The sequence below is a fragment of the Ochlerotatus camptorhynchus genome, unplaced genomic scaffold, assembly GCF_037179485.1.
Source record: "Ochlerotatus camptorhynchus isolate MF236.1 unplaced genomic scaffold, CSIRO-AGI_Acam_v1.1 ptg000268l, whole genome shotgun sequence".
NCBI lineage: Eukaryota > Metazoa > Arthropoda > Insecta > Diptera > Culicidae > Ochlerotatus > Ochlerotatus camptorhynchus.
The window spans coordinates 874738-892256 of record NW_027040758.1 but is presented as its reverse complement, the minus strand read 5'-3'; the positions used below and the strand labels follow the sequence as shown (position 1 = coordinate 892256).

At 47.0% G+C, this 17519-nt stretch overlaps 3 protein-coding genes across 3 annotated transcripts; all 3 read right to left on the bottom strand.

The window, feature by feature from the left end:
• Positions 1-1947: 1947 nt before the first annotated feature.
• Positions 1948-3836, bottom strand: LOC135705527 (fatty acid hydroxylase domain-containing protein 2-like). The gene is made up of 3 exons (XM_065227304.1): positions 3619-3836; positions 2334-2964; positions 1948-2271 (listed from the first exon to the last, which is right to left on the bottom strand). The coding sequence occupies exons 1-3, from the start codon at positions 3728-3730 to the stop codon at positions 2106-2108; spliced, it is 909 nt and encodes a 302-aa protein (XP_065083376.1). The 5' UTR covers positions 3731-3836; the 3' UTR covers positions 1948-2105.
• A 1640-nt stretch (positions 3837-5476) lies between these two features.
• On the bottom strand, positions 5477-8317 carry LOC135705550 (uncharacterized protein K02A2.6-like). The gene has a single exon (XM_065227324.1). The coding sequence runs from the start codon at positions 8315-8317 to the stop codon at positions 5477-5479; it is 2841 nt and encodes a 946-aa protein (XP_065083396.1).
• A 150-nt stretch (positions 8318-8467) lies between these two features.
• On the bottom strand, positions 8468-9970 carry LOC135705549 (uncharacterized protein K02A2.6-like). Its single transcript, XM_065227323.1, has one exon. The coding sequence runs from the start codon at positions 9968-9970 to the stop codon at positions 8468-8470; it is 1503 nt and encodes a 500-aa protein (XP_065083395.1).
• Between the last annotated feature and the right edge of the window lie 7549 nt (positions 9971-17519).

The following is a 17519-nucleotide window of genomic DNA, read 5'->3' as shown; positions in this document are numbered from 1 at the left end:
AACACTAGAACATAGGCGGACGATTAGTCAGGCTGTGTTCGCAGCGAAAGTACTTATTGGTGATATCGACTCTCCAGGAATCTTGGCTGAATTCGAAATCTACGCACCCGAACGAGTTCTTCGGTCGAGGATTTTCCTGCATCTTGGACCTCGTGCTGCGAACTACAGCTTGCATGACCCAATACGGTTCATGTCTGGGTTTTTCGACTTTAACTGTGCAGCGGAAACCTTTCGTCACCGTATTCAACGCAGACTCCTGAGAAGGTGAGTAGCTGTCCATTTAATGTACACGTGAAGGAGTGTGCTACCTGTTTTTTTTTGTTTCCGGTTCAACTGCATGACCAGGACTTCTACCTGATTCACGGACAACTCTATGCCATAGGAGGATAACTTTTTTTATGCTATAGACTTGATTAATGTTTGTTGTAATTGTATTGTATTATTGTGATTCATGTATTTCGAAAAGATATGGGGTTTTTACGCCTTTTCTAGGCTTTTCCCCATCAGGCTTCATTTATACACGTTAAGTCCGATAAAGAAAAACAAATTAAATAAATAAAAAAAAATCGGAACGTACGGTACGAGATATTCACGTTTCATCCATTTATTGGATTCTGAAGCTTTGTGTTTAAATCTTTGACTTAAACAGGCCTGATGTTTCTGAATCATCTTGTCCCTTAAATGCTACACGATAAGCCTGGCCGTTTTGATATATTTTGCGCATCTCTGCAATATATACCAAGTAGACAAGAAAAATGATGGAGGTATATTTATCATTTTCCAGAATGCTTTCATGAACTGGCTGTGTTGGTGTTAGATTAGATTAGATTAGATTAAATTAGATTAGATTAAAGAAACGGTTCCTGAACATCAACGAAATTCTCCGAGCTTCTATAAGATTCTCGAAATTTCTATAAATGTTACCGAAGTTCAACAAACATCTCTGCACTTCTACCATAGAGGTAACTCTAAGACTAGAAGGTCCCGAAGAAACGTGCTCAACTTTTTGGCTCAGCTCTGGTACTCTCTTCGGTCCCTAGCCCCTCGAAACATAGGAAAATCCACTAACCCCTCATTTTATCTGTCAAACTTTCTTAGCGTATCAAAACAAACATAGTGTAGTACTGGAATTTATACTAGAATGGGGTACGGTTGTCGATTTGCTTGGGACCAATAGGCTAGTCAAGTAGTGAGCCAATTTGAAATCGTTAGTTTCGTATTGATTGTTGCTTCTACAAAGTTCACTGAAGTTGTACAAAGTTCGCTGAGCATTCTTAGAGTTAACTGAACTCCTATTTGCTGCACTTCTAAAAAAATCCATAATTTCAACGTAGTTCCCTAAACTTCCACGAAGTTGTTTAAAATTCTGAACTTTTACGAAGTTCTCTGAAATCAAATGAATGGCTCTTCACTTCTTAGAAGTTCCCTGATGTGACGTGATGTTATTGATGTCAGCCAAATTTCACAAGAGTCCATGCCGATCATGATGATTGTGGTGGATGATTTCTGATGTGCCGAGCTTTAGGATTACATACTAACCGGAAAAGGTAATACTTACCTGTGAACTTAAGAAATAGTTAGAAAACAACAGCGAAGGAGAGCTATGGAAGCCAAGGTAGAAGTCGGTGACATACAGAAGTTCCTCCGGAAGGAGTAAGCATAGGATGGAAGCTCTAATCAGGGGGTTGGTTGTTTCACGTTCAATTTATGTATTTACAGTTTTGTGGTTTTTTTCAACTCAGCGGTAACTTTTGCGATTTCCAATATTGAATCTATTTTGCTTGCATGCAATATTGTTTGCGACTTAATATGCAAGCTTGAGTACCACAGACGCATGGTGTCGATACTGAGTTCGAGTATAAAGGTTTTCGTTTACAACCTGCATAGTCAAAAGGGATATGATCTTTCACACACAAAAACGTATTTTACTCAAATTTTCATAAAACCTTTCCAATTTCCATCTTTATAATTAAAAAAATATTCCATCGAATATTTACCACCAATTAATCACTACATACATACAGAGCACATGTCATACCAATTGCATTGACTTACGTACTGATTGTTCGAGCATGCAAAACAAAAACATAACCCCCCATTCTTCATTATTTGCTCTTTTTACCGAACCCATCCTTGTCGGGATGAACTTCGCGCACCGGCGTCAGCTTGGTCATTATGTAGTCCCGCTCCGCTTGCTTCGAGCTCATGAACATACTGTTCGTACCGTGCAACCAATCCAGCACTCCCAGCACGCCGAAGCATTGGTTGAACCTATTTTTCAAAAGAATCAATCATGATTTGTTTCAACTAAAAAAAAATGATCACTCGCATACTTCAAATGATGGTAATCGTGCTGCTCCGGACTGGGCAACAATGGCAAATGGTACCCGGAATGTACATGCAGCGTGTTGGAAATGGCCAACGTGAACCACAGCCACGCGACGGAGATGTGGCAACCGGAAGCCCACACGCCTACTCCGATCGGCAGAAGATTGCTGACCAAGTTTTCAAGCGGATGCGAATACATGGCAGTTATGGCGATCGGAGCAGTCCACTCGTGATGCTGCTTGTGGATGAATTTGTAGATTCGTCCATGGTGCAGCAGGCGGTGACTGTAGTAGAAGCCTAACTCTTCGATCACTATGCACACGGCCAACTGCCACAGAACGGCGGTGAAGGTTGGCAGTTGTCGGATCATTTGAGGGGTTTGTGGGGTGATTGCGTGGTACATGCCGAAAAGCAATGGGAGGCCGGTGAAAAATTGGTTGAATAAGACTTGGCGGATGACGCGTCGGAGGCTATTGCCGTCTACGGGTTCGTTGGTTCCCGGTTGGACCTTGTAGCGCCGCAGGAACGCCGGTTGATTGGTTACGTCGAACAGCGTGTAGATGGATCCGATGGTCCAGTAGAGGGCCATGGTATAAACAAGAGTGCCGAAGATCCATAGCCGCAAGGGGTCGTCGCCTGTAAACGAGAGGGGAAAGCTCGTGAGTGGTGCTTGATGGAAAGCCGTTGAACGATAAGGGGATGACTCAGCAGAAATTTAACCCATAAATACGCTTTTGTATCGTAGCCGGCTTAGCGTTATAGGTCAATCAACAGCGAATTTCGTGATAAGAACCATGACCGTCGTCACGGGAGGTCAATCCAAAACAACATCGACTCGTCGCTTAGCATCAGCACAACACTGCAAAGCCTACTGCGCTGCGATAAGATTAAGCGCGTTTTTAATTATGGTCTGTCGCTATCGATAGACTTCTTGTTTCGCGTAAAGAGGTCATCTGAACAGGCTATCAAATTTTCGGATTTTTGTTAAACGCGAAATTGAACTTTCGAACCCGGCATGACGTCCACCGTAAGCGACGAGAGCATTCACGATATGCGCAACGCAATTCGCAATATTATTTGTTTGTTTTTTTGTTCACCCACACCCTATACAAGCTGCATATCCCTTGATTTGATAATTGGCCATAACTGATTTGCTACCATGAACGTGACCTTAGATTACCCTCTCGAAAGGAAGACCAGACTCAGTTTGATGTGTCACATAATTATCATCATCACCGTCAGCTAATTGCGATCTCCGCAATATACAAAACACACACACACAAATGGCACCTGTTATATCCAGCAAGCGATCCCACAGCGACTGCCACAGATCACCGGATGCACCCCAGAACACTCGGAAGTGCCTCGCAGGTAGGTCGAAGATTTCCACACCCAACGACATGCTGCCCCGATCGGAGTAGAAATTGCACTTTCTTCGAAGCTAATTATCGTTTCTTTGTCCAAAAACAAGTGTCTCGGGTTTCGTCTCCGAGATTGCGTCTATCAATATACTCTCGGGTTAATATTTGTGTAACCGCAGCTGTTGCTGCGTGAAATGCTGGAACGGTACTACCGCTATAAGTTCTGATGGGCAATGTTCGTTGTCCGAGATTACTGACTTTTTTTTATTGAGCGAAGATGCGCGAGCGGTTTTTGTGATGTAGGTGCTCTTGCTCACGCAGCGGTCATGGACGTGTGTTGGAGCAACGTCGACTACACTGATGTTGATGATGATGATCGTTGTCAGTACCACCGGCTAGGTGATGATCATAACAGCGCTCTTATATTTATATTCGCCGGTTCGGTTCAATGTTTGTGTGGTTGGTGGATATGAACGGTTTGAATCAAGTTGAGTGTGAATGAAATGTTTTTTTTTCCTGAGATGTGGTAGGGTAGTGCTCCAGTTTTTTGGCCCAGGTGTCTAGATCAAATTTGTGTCGATACATTGGAAAAATCTGTGTTCAAGCCTGCCATGGAATTAACTTTGGTGAAGAACGAATGAAATTAAAATTTAAGATGGGGCTAATAAGGGAACCTCTTGGGTAAAAAAACTGGTACACTTACCCTACTGCGATTTGTCGATGATTGGATGATTTACCTTGCTGCAAAACGTAAATCTAGGTTAAATCTGTAGTAACGCACATTTGTGTGCGTTTAATGACGTATTTTACATGCAAATGCATGTTGTTATTATTTAAGTAGAAAACCGAACCGCTAGTTCTGACTCATTCGGACTTTAGAGGAAGTTAGTCATGCATAGACGTAGCCAGAGGGGGGCAGGGGAGGGCAGTTGCCCCCCTAAACGCAGCAACACAAAGGCTTTCGGTGAAATAGCATTCGGCCAAATTTTCCATACTAATTTTTTTTTCGCCCCTCCCTAGCTCGAAATCTGGCTATGCCCTTGTATTCATGCATGATGATATCTAAATTGCGACAGATTCGCGTCACAGTGGTCAAGGTCAGAGACAAAAGGACTTCAAGCAGCACATCGCAAAAGATCTAATGTCCATTGGCCTATTTCATTCATCGGCTTTCTGTTTTGTTATCAATTCATCTGTTGTGTTCTTTGTTTTCAATGTTCAGTGCCCTTTCGCAAATGCGTACATGGTACATGGTGGTGTAAACCACTAGTGTGCGCAGCAGGGGTAGCAAACAACTGTCATACTGATCTCGTTTGTGATTTTGTTGATTTGATAGCTGTTTTTGGGCCTTTTGAACGTTGCTAGATCGCTGCTCTTCTCTCCATTTACGCTGCAGCTCCGACATAATCTGCGTGACTGCCCTGCTGACGGCATTCCAAGTGCCCTCCTCTCGACACATTTCAACGACGTTATTCTCCACGTTAAAGACGGTCAACTCCTTTTGTATCCCGGCCCGTACGTGGTGGCCGAACTCGCGATACGCGAACATTGGACGCGAATACAAATTAAAACTAATTAAAAACTCGGAATGAAAATAAAACACGTTGTTACGATGACGAACTAAAAACACTTCTATTTACATACATGATGACAACATATCTCATTCACTCTTTATGCGCTTTGTTGACATCTGAAGGATGACGGATAAAACAGTCACCCGCGAGTCCAGCGGCGGCGGAGTGGATAGGGGTACTCCGTTTTCCAGTTGTCCCCAACATCCCCCCTCTTCAATAGTGGTGGTACGGGTCAAACCACTGCGGCGGCCTTCGGATACGAGAAGACCGGCGTGGAAGTTGTACCGGTGTAGCTGGTCCGCTATCTGCTGAAGCGAACTCTGGAGATGCTGCTGATGTAGACGTAGACGATGATGATGAGGACGAAGACGTAGCTAACGACGAGGACAAGGACGATACAGGTGGCAACGGTGTAGACTCAGCATTCGGGGCCTGAGGATTCGGAAGATCCGGCGAAGTCAATGGTCCTGGTAGTGGAGATGGTGCTGCCGGTACCAACGTGGTTCTAGGAATACTCCACGCATCTAACAGAACGTCGAGTGGTGGTGCCGACGATTGTGACGTACGGTTGCTAACTGGAGTACCACCACGACTGCGCAGCTGGTTGACGTGTGCTCGAACCATTCTACGATCCTCAACCCAGACCGTGTACATAACTTTGCCGATCTTGCCGCAAACGACTCCTGGTGCCCAGCGCCATTTATTATTGCTGTACACCTTTGCGTAGACCGGATCGTGTGCAGAAAAACTTCTCCTTACTTCATCGTCTGGATTAGGCTCTATCGGCGGACGCGCCGGCGGAGGGCGAAGTAGATCCAAACTGGTTCTGATGCGACGCCCAAACATAGCTTCGGACGGTGATTTTCCATCTTCGACCTGACGATTTGGCGTTGTACGGTAGGTTAGAAGGAAAATGTCCAACGCTTCACCAACACAGTTCTTCCCCTCCTGGATTTTCTTCAGCGCCCGCTTAAATGTGTCCACGAACCTTTCAGCCTGACCGTTTGACTGAGGATGAAAAGGTGCCGTGGTGACGTTATCAATTCCGCTGTCACTGCAGAACTTCTGGAACTCGCTGCTCGTAAACTGCGTACCATTGTCACTAACGAGCGTTTCGGGCATTCCTAGGCGGGCGAAGATGTTCCGTAGAATGCTGATCGTTGCTGTGGATGTTATTCGTTGCGTAGGCACCACTTCAGGCCACTTCGAATGGGCATCGATGGCTAGCAGGTAGTATACTCCGTCAATGGGGCCGGCATAATCCACGTGGACACGCTTCCATGGACCACTAGGCTTTGGCCACGGAACCGGTGGGGAATGCGGTGGAGATTTAGCCACGGATGCGCAGTGCTTGCATGCCTTCACGAACCCAACGATTTCATCGTCAATCGATGGCCAGTACACATAACTCCTTGCTATGGACTTCATGCGTTGTATCCCTGGATGTCCCTGGTGTAACTGCCGCATGCACCGCAGTCGATGCTTCTCAGGAATCACCAAGCGTTCACCGAACATGATGCATTTCCAAACAGAACACAACGAATCTTTATGCCCATGGAACCGTCGAATCTCAGGATCTTCGATCGTCGACACTTCTGGCCATCCTTCTTGAAGGTAGCGATATACTTTGCGCAGCTGCTGATCGGCTTGTGTATCTTGCTCCACAATCTTGAAGCTCAATGGCAGACCGCTGATCACTTCGTCCGCAATGAATCGTACATCCTCCTCCAAAATCACGCTCGCAATCACGTAATCCTCCTCAGGTTTGGCATGATTGTTGATCAATCTTGAGAGGATGTCGGCGTTCCCAAACTTCTCGGTTGGAATGTATTCGATGGAGAAATCGTACAACAGTAGCGTTAACGCCCATCGCTGCAACCGGTTTGCTGTGTACACGGGAATGCCCTTCCGTGAACCGAATATTCGAATCAAGGGTGCGTGATCGGTCTGCAAGCGAAACTGCCTTCCAAAGATCATTTTGTGGAATTTCGTTACGGCGAACACAACTGCTAAACCTTCGCGATCCGGCTGGCTGTAACCCATCTCTGCCTTCGTGAGCGCACGTGCCGCATGCTGAACCACCTTCACCGACCCGTCGGGGAACCTGTGGCTGATTGTTGCACCAACGCCTATCGATGAAGCATCCGCCGATACAATGATCTCTCGTCGCGGATCGTAGTGAGTTAGCAGAAGATTGGAACCAAGTAGCTCTTTGAACCGATCGAAGGCACGCTGACACTCGGTTGTCCACCGGAATTCTCCATTTCCTTTCAGCAACTCATCAAGTGGAAACCGCAATGTACGCATATTCGGCACGAACTTCCCATAATAGTTTATGGCGCCCAAGAAAGAACGAACTCCACTGACATCCTTAGGCGCTGGCAGCTTCTGAATAACTTCGATCTTTGCTGGATCCGGTCGCAGCCCGTGACGATCCAGCAAATGTCCCAAATAGCGAATCTGGCTTTCTCCAAAGGAGCACTTTTCCGAACGAATGGTGAACCCGAACTCTTGGATTCTTTGCAGCACCGCCCGAAGATTCTTCTTGTGGTCCTCTTCGTCGGTACCACCGACAACGATGTCATCCAGGTAGCCGCTCACTCCTTTCAGGCCAACCAGCATCGTGTCGATCAACTGCTGGAACGCTCCCGGCGCTGCCTTCACCCCTGGCGGGAGACGATTATAGCGGTACAGTCCTCGATGCGTGTTTATGGTCAGGAGGTCACGAGAACTTTCGTCCACCTCCACTTGCAAAAACGCATCCGTCAAATCTATTTGGCTGAAGACGGTGCAGTTTGCTAGGTTAGCGAAAATGTCCTGCGGAAGAGGCAAAGGGTACTGGTGGGGCTGTAGAGCGTCATTCAGTCCCGTTGAATAATCCCCATAGATACGAATCGTACCATTCGCCTTACGAACCACCACAATCGGAGCTGCCCACTCCGAGAAGTCTATCGGTTCGATAATTTTCTTTCGCTCCAATCGGTCCAGTTCATCGTCCACCGTCTGGTACATGCCATACGCTACCGGACGCTTTGGACGAAACACAGGGGTCATTCCGGCCTTCAACTGGAACTTCACCTTCGTTTTCTTACATAGCCCAAGATCGCCAGAAAACACATTCGGGTACTCTGCCTTTAACCCGCTTACACTGGCCGGAGTGCTGCTGATCTGGTTGCAAATTGAATCGAAAGGAACCGACCACAATCAGAAAGCATCAATCGTGTCAGAACCCAACAGGTGTAACTGTTCCTTGGTGACCCGAATCAAGCCACGCAACACTCGCCGATCAATGGAAAGATAACAAGAAAACTCACCTTCAATCTGCAATGGCCTACCACTGGCTGTCTTTGCGATGATCGTCGACGCAGACGTTGAAGGGCTGCCAATCTTGCACCAGGTATCCGACGAAATTATCGTGATGTCAGACCCCGTATCGATTTGCATACGCACCGGTAATCCATTGATTCCAACCGGCACGTACTTTCGACGCTCCTGCACACTGCACGAATTCACAGTCACTACCTTGGCCGCTGCAACATTGGGCTTCCGTCGCCTGAATTTTACCTTCGCTGCACTCCGACAGTAGCCATCCTTATGGCCTACCTGGCTGCAATCGCTGCCCTTATGGCTTTTGTACGTGCACTCCCTGGCGTAATGCATGCCACCGCATAGCCAACAAGCTGTTTCCGGACTAGTCTTCCCGCTGCTCGCTCTCCAACTACCCTTCTCACTGCCGGACTGGTTGAACTTCGACGGCGAGGTTCCCTTGAAACGGTACTGCTTCGTCTTCAAGGCTTTCACAGACATTGAGTTCTCCTCAATCATCGCAGTATCGTGCCGCAAGTTCAACAAACGTTGACACTCTTCCGACAGCTGTTCCAGCGTAACATCATTCCGCTCCTCAATCTTCGACAACAGCCGCATCCGCACATCTGCATCTTTGTCCGACTTCAAGCCACACACGAATACGAGGCACTTGAACTGCTCCTCCGATAGCTTGGACAGCTCGAACTCGACGCACGATTTGTTAATGCGGCATGCATACGTCACATAATCCTCCTGTGGCTGCTTGACGATTTGCAGGCAACGATACCTCCGGCTAATCACAGATTCGGCAGCACCGAACAAGCTGGTCAACTTTTTTACCGTCACCGCAAAGTCAAAATCTTTCGGTGCCTTTGGCAGAATAAAGCTGATATATCTTTCGTGCTCCGACATCCCCAGCTTTCGCATCAGCAAGCGCACTTTTGCTCCTCCGTCGAGTCGGTTGGCATCCTTCGCGAACAAGTCCTCATATCGACTATACCACGCAGCGAACGTAACATTGCTGTCGGGATCGTATCTGAACTCCTTGATATTGTTCGCCAAGGAATCTAAAACAGCTTCCGGATTTGCTGGGACCTGCACCTGGATCGATGTCATTATACTGCGAATCAGCTGCTCCTGCTGGGCCATAAACGCTTGCTGTTGTTGCTGCATAACCTCCTGCTGCTGCCTTATCACCTCCTGCTGCTGCCGAAAAAGGTCCGTGACATAACCCTGCTGCTGCTGCTGAAACCATAGCAGGTACGGGTCCACTTGTCCGGCTGGAGGCGGATTTCTGAACTGTTGCTGCTGCGGAATCGGTCGCACATTCCCGGTAGGCATCTGCTGTCCATTTCCCGGCTGAATCGGACCCGGATTCCCGTCGAACGAGTTGTCATCCATTCTTCTTCGTTTCACTGTGGGTAACGTTGTGATGGGATATTTTCACCACTTTTCACAACTTTTGCACTCCCGAAGTCGCCACATTTGTATCCCGCGCCCGTACGTGGTGGCCGAACTCACGATACGCGAACATTGGACGCGAATACAAATTAAAACTAATTAAAAACTCGGAATGAAAATAAAACACGTTGTTACGATGACGAACTAAAAACACTTCTATTTACATACATGATGACAACATATCTCATTCACTCTTTATGCGCTTTGTTGACATCTGAAGGATGACGGATAAAACAGTCACCCGCGAGTCCAGCGGCGGCGGAGTGGATAGGGGTACTCCGTTTTCCAGTTGTCCCCAACAACTCCCATCGCACTGCCTCGAACCTTGGACAGTCGAAGACCACATGCTCCGGCGTTGCATCGACGTTGCCACATTCCGGACAGCGGGGTGACGCTGCGTGTCCGAACCGATGCAGGTATTTCCTGAAGCAGCCGTGGCCAGACAGGAACTGCGTTAGGTGGAAGTTGACTTCTCCGTGTTTTCTGTTCACCCAGGTCGAAAGAATCGGTATTAGTCTATGTGTCCATTTTCCGTTATCCGTCGTGTTCCACTCCTGTTGCCACTTAGCCAATGACTCCACTCTCACAACTTTCCGTAATCTTCCGGCTTCTCTCCGCCTGTAGCACTCGCTGTCGCCCGCCAGGGTGATGCCGATAAGGATCATACCGGCGATAACGCATACTGCTTCCCACAAGATGGTTCTGTATGCACTCACGACTCGCATGGCCATGAGCCGGAACGTACTGCTCAGTTTTCTTTGGTTCTGCTTCGTTTCCAGCGCTGGAACCCAGGCTGGACCTCCATACCTCAGTATCGACGACGACACACTGGCCAGAAGACGCCTCTTGCTACTGCTGGGACCAGCGTTGTTCGACATGATTCTAGCTATCGCGTTGATGGCCTTCGAAGCCTTCTCACAGGCATATTCGACGTGGCTGTTGAAGTTTATCCGGTCATCGATCATCACTCCCAGGTATTTTAACACACGCTTCGAGGCTATGGCGTGCTCCCTGACGGTAATTTCTGCCCGCTGTACCGCTTTACAGTTACTGACCAATAACAACACTCCGCTCCTTGCATCCAGTTACCAATCTTGTCGATGGCTTCGGTTGACAACACTTCCACCTCTTCTAGCGTCTCGCCAGCGCAAAGCCAACGATCTCAACTCCTTTGGGCAGCTTCAGCGTTAGCACGCCGTAGTACATCCCGTTCCAGAGCGTTGGCCCAAGGATGGAGCCTTGTGGAACTCCCGCTGTGATCCTAATCGATCTCTGTCCGATGCCTGTCTCGTAGACCAGAACCCGGTTCTAGAAATAACTCCTCAGGATCCTGCACAGGTAATCAGGGACTCTCATTCTATGCAGCGCTTCGGTGATGGCCTCCCAGCTGGCGCTGTTGAACGCATTCTTAACGTCGATCGTTATCACAGCGCAATATCGATCTCCTCTCCGCTTCTGTTTGGACGCCTTCTCGGCTCTCTCGACCACTGTCCGAATTGCATCCACCGTCGATCTCCTCTTCCGGAATCCGAACTGCCTCTCCAACAATCCGTGCTCACTCTCCGTGCATTTCGTTAGCTTGTTTAGGATGATCCTCTTCAGGACTTTTCCGAGTGTATCCAGCAGGCCTATAGGCCTATACGATGCTGGATCCCCCGGTGGTTTTCCTGGTTTCGGAAGCAACATTAGCTTCTGTATCTTCCACCTGTCAGGGAAGTGACCTTCGTCCAGGCATTTCTGCAGCACCATCCTGAACATGTCCGGGAACGTCTGGATCGTCGCTTTCAACGCCACGTTGGGGATTCCATCCGGACCGGGAGCTTTCTTCACCTTCAATCCTTTCGCCACTGCTACGAGTTCCTCGTTGGTGACTTCGACGTTATCTCGCTCTCCTTCTCCGTAGCTTCTCTTGACACATTTCAGCGGGCATCGTTGGACCTCTGATCATCGTCATCACGACTCGGTATGCGTCGCCCCAGGGGTTTGCATCAGCATCTCGACACAGCTCCTTAAAACAGTTTGACTTGCTCTGCTTTATCTCTTGTTTAAGTGCGGCTCAAAACACTCCTCTTCGTTCCTCTCTGTCTGCTTCTGTTCTTGCTCTCTGAACACGTCTTCTGGCTCTGAGACAACTAGCGCGAAGGGTGCTAAGTGCCTCGTTCCACCAGTAGACTGGACGCCGTCTGTTCTTTGGCTCTAGTTTCCTCGGCATGGTCGTGTCACATGCTCTCACTAACGTTTCTGTCAGCTCGTCCACGTTCAGAACCACGGGGTTCCTGTCCACACGGAGTGCCTCAACGAAATGATCCTTGTCGAAAGCCTTCGTCTTCCACTTCCGGTTACAAGTACTGCCACAGCATTCCGTTGGCCGATGTCATATCGGATCGCCTGATGGTCACTATGGGTATATCCGCAGCGACGGACTGCAGAAAGTAACGTCGATAATGGATTCACGACCATCTCTGCGAAAAGTGCTGCTGTTGCCTTCGTTGGCTAGCATAACTTCCAGTTTTGCCAGAGCTTCCAGCAACTGTGCCCTCTTGCATCTGGAATATCTATTCTTGAATAGGGTAACTACCGTTAACTTGTATAGCCTCCATTACACCTCTATCCGCCACCCAGTTTCCGTTATCACTAGGGACTCGATATGGTTCCGCAATGATTGCAACGTCGCACTTTGTTTCTTTTGTCGACTGCCACAACAGTTGCTGAGCAGTGTCGCAATTATTGATGTTTATTTGGGTTACCTCCATTACTGTTGGCTTACCATTGCTAGGTACTCGGTTGCTTCGTGCAGCCTCTTGCAATATGACCATTCTCCCCGCATTTCCTACACAGAACAGATCTGTCAGGGCCATTGCAGTTCCTCGCCTGGTGACCGAAACCCATGCACTTGAAGCATCGCTCCAGTTGCTTGGTAACCCGAGGAGTGGCTTTCAGCGAGCACACTGATCACCCAACCTTGACCTTGCCCGTCTCCAACTGTCGATAGCCGTATCACCGCCGTTTGCATGCTGCCGTACGCCTTCCTCATCCGGATTGACATCGGGACATCTCCCAGATTGCAGTGCACTCTTAACGCACTTCTCAGCTCCTCTTCTGTCTCCTAGGATAGGGCTCTTACGCTCGCCCCTTCGCCAAGAGATTTTTCGACGAGCTCCTTGAAGGTTGAGCTCTTAACCGTAGGGTCCCTTTTCAGCTCGAATAGCATCTCGCCTTTCTGGGTTCGCCTGGTTTTCACGACGTTCTCGCCTAGTTGTTTCAACTCCGGATCCTCTCTCACTTTCTGGAGAAGTGCTGCGTAGGACGTTTGCTTCTCTCCCTATGATGCCTAAGCTTCTCCTTGTTCTTCATGTGTTCCTTCTTCTTCTCTTCCTTCTTCCTCGCTTCCTCTTCCTTCTTCCTCACTTCACCTTCCTTCTGTTTTTTCTTCCTCTCCTTCTGGTTCTCGACTTTACGCCACCCACCATTTTCTCCCATCTCCTTGATGCCTTCCTCGTCGCCCCTGCGTTTTTTGGGCTCCTCCTCATCTCCTGGCGTGTCCCTATCTCTCTTTTCAGGACGTGGATTTGTGGGTCCCTTCGGTGTCTTATGTGCTTGAGCCAGTCTTATGCTCTCCTTGGCCTCCAGAAGAGCATTTTCGGCTCTTTTTTTCCACTCTTGAAATTCCCGATCTGCCACTGTTATGCCGCATGCTTGATCTCTTTGTGTACGTTGTTTTTATCCTTCACGAACCCATAGAGTTCATCGATCTTCCTCCTGACCTCCGTCATTTTGGTTCTCCCAAGCTGCAGTTCTTAAGATTTGCTACTGCTGGATATTGGTGTGAATATCTGGCTTAGCCCAACGCCTGGCTGCTCTTCTTGAGACTTACTGCTGCTGCTGCTGGAACTGGCAGTGGCCCCCAGGTTCGACACTGGTGATCTCTGCAATATCCCGCTGCTTGCGAACACGTTCGCTCCTCCGTTTTCACTGTCTGGCGTCTTGCCGTCGTCCTTCATATTTTTTTTATTTTTTTTCTTTTTCTTCATTTTTGTTTTTTTTTTCTCCGATTTTCTCCATTCTCCACTCGTTGTATGTAGTCTCCTATCGTGATCCCATTGTTATCTATGCAAGCAGGGAGGCCACGCTAGGGTTGACACGGTCCTTCATGGGGGCCGTGTTCAGAGCCAGATCGGCGTAAGTCAGGAATGTTACATTTGAGTCTACCTACCTTACATCCTAGCCTATAGCCCATTATCATTGATTATTTTCTTCTAAATGCACCTAGCAACCCTGGGCTGAAGCTAACGGGTTTTCAATAAAAAATGACATTTTTTTCAGTCATATAGCTAGTATATAAAAAAAATTTCAAGGAATTCAGTATTTTTTTTTTAAACATAATGTTTATTCTTCAAAAAAACGTCAATAAATATTGGAGAAGGGGCCCTGGCCAGCCGTACAACGCAACTTAGTCGCGATGCTCTCACAAGAGCGCTGGACGGCACTGAAATCATTCTCATTTTTGATTGAACACCCGTTAGGCGGATTGGACTTGCCATCAACGCATCAAAGACAAAATACATGAAAAGAAGAGGTTCTACGGAAGACAATGATAGCCTCCCACCCCGAGTTCAGATTCACGGTGACGAAATCGAGGTGGTCGATGAGTTCGTGTATTTGGGCTCACTGGTGACCGCCGAAAATGTTACCAGCAGAGAAATTCAAAGACGCATTATGGCAGGGAATCGTGCATACTTTGGACTCCGCAGAACACTCCGGTCGAATAAAATTCACCGCCACACGAAGTTGACTGTCTACAAGGCGCTGATTTGACCGGTGATTCTCTACGGCCACGAGACCTGGACTATGCTCGTGGAGGCCCTTGGTGTTTTCGAACGGAAGGTGTTGCGTACCATCTACGGTGGAGTGCAAGTGAGTGACGGAACGTGGAGGAGGCGAATGCTGCTGGGAGAACCATCCATCGTCCACATTGCAAAAATTGGGCAACTACTGTGGGCTGGGCACGTTGTAAGAATGCCGCACGACGACCCAGTGAAAATGGTTCTAGCAAGCGACCCAACAGGAGCAAGAAGAAGATGGCCATGGATCCAAGTAGAGTGGAGACGACTTCTTCGAACAGCAGAGGACAACAAGGCCTTAGCCTGATTGGTAAGGTAAGTAACCCTGGGCTGGCTAACTCACACTGAAAAAAAATTTCAACTTAGTTTCTATAAGGAACGCGCATAATATTTTTCCAATAACAAAAATAATGATTTTTATCTGAATATCACATAGTGCAAAAGTGTTTAAAGTGCACCCCACACACTTCGTCAATATTTCCATCAATATTTTCAATCATCTTTTCGGATCTCAATACAGGGCGCTCCCAAGGGGTTAGACAGCTTTACCAACAATCAATACGAAACTAACGATTTTAAATTGGCTCACTACTTGATTAGCCTATTGGTCCCAAGCAAACGATTAACGTATCCCATTCTAGTCGAAATTCTAGTACTACGCAATGTTTGTTTTGATTCGCTATGAAAGTTTGACAGGTAAAATGAGGGGTTATTGGTTTTTCCTATGTTTCAAGGGGTGAATCGATTAGCTTGGGAGCGAAGAAAGTACAAGAGCTGAGCCAAAAAGTTGAGCACGTTATTTTGGGACCTTCTAGTCTTAGAGTTACCTCTATGGCTTTACTCTGAGTTGTTTTTTGCACCGAGTAACTTGCTGCTTCGACGTTCATCGATATTTCTGTCTGTTTACTCGGATTACCGCCGTTTACCGCCTTCACATATTAGGCTTCAGTCTTGTTTGTAAATGAAATAGAATTATTGTTCAGATCGGCTATTGAAAGGATGTGAATTCCAGAATTTGTCCAGAAAACGGCTCGAACGATGCTGGGAAAGCTTCCAAAGGAGGCCTTCGTCGCCAGTGCATCATTGGCGTGAATTGTCATCTGCTTCTCGACAACAGGTCAATACTGAGAATGTGGAAACTCTGACTTAAAATAGGCGAGGTACTTACGTAGCGGGTTAGTCTCGGGGAGACAGCAATCAGAACGCCTCCACCGCACGATTTTTGAATGTTCAGGGGAGATCGGTCAGTTCTGAAGACGGAATAAAGCGAAAAGTTACGATGAATAGATCCCGTCATCCAGCCACGTTTCCGTCAGTACGATAAAATCATATTCAGCCTCCGCAACAGCCAAGAAAAAAGCTAATTTTAGTTCTCAGCCACGCACGTTTTAATAATATATCCGAAAGCCATTCGAGGAGCGATCCCGGAAGCTGTAAACCGAAGGAAAATTAGGTACCGAGAGTTCAAAATCGCAATCATACTCGCCTGAAGTTGCAGGCCGGAAGTCCCCGATTTGTGTTGTTGTTTTGCTTAACAGCAGCTTTTCGGCTTCGCACCTCCATATGTTGCTGTGATGCGATAAGCAAACCGCAGTGATCTTGCTCACTGAGCAATGTGAGTTACTCGAAGTGCCTCAAAAGTAACTCTGAAATTGCTCATGATCAGGAGCTGTCCTAAGCGGAAGAGGAGACAACTGGCTTCTTACTCTTTTATCTCTATCTTTATCTATATCTATCTCTATCTTACGCACTTCAAATCGGCCAATCACGAGCTGGTTCGCGTTTGAGAGAAAAGTGGTTCGTTTTCGCCCCCGTATTGTCTACCCTTCTTCTTAGGAGCTGTCCTGCCCCTTGGTCGCTCCTCACTAACATTGTTGTATCCGATGGAATATTCAGAGCCAAATCACAACCACCTAGACAAAAGTTGGTGAGGAATAGGCCCCATCAGAAACGTAAACTGAGGGGAAATATTGAAACATATTACCAAACTTTTCTTGAAGCAAACCCCACACGCATCAATATATTGACGCGAAGGGGAATTATTGACAATACTATTGATGATGTGAATTCAGAAATATTGTCAATCTCGATATATTGATGTCAATATCGAATGTATTGACAATACGATTATTGTCAATAAAAGTAATCGTGTAGGGTCAACTTGATTTTACGTCATCAATATTTTCGTCGTCAATATTTGCATCAATATGATCGTCAATATTTTTGAGTATTGAAAATATATTAGCCCGTGTTGTGTTTGCTTGAGACTTCCCTTAAGTGAACCCTACACGATTGCTTTTATTGACAATAATCGTATTGTCAATACATGCTATATTGACGTCAATATATCGAGATTGACAATATTTCTGAATTCACATCATCAATATTATAGTCAATAATTCCCCTTCGCGTCAATATATTGATGCGTGTGGGGTTTGCTTAAAGCGGACCCCAAACGTATCAATATATTGTGACACGAAGGGGAATTATTGACAATAATATTGATGATGTGAATACAGAAATATTGTCAGTACCAATGTATTGACGTCAATATTGAATGTATTGACAATACGATTATTGTAGGGCATCCGTGTAGGGTCCACATTATAGAATGTGCTGAGGGCTTCGTAAAAGTGAAAGAACCAGGA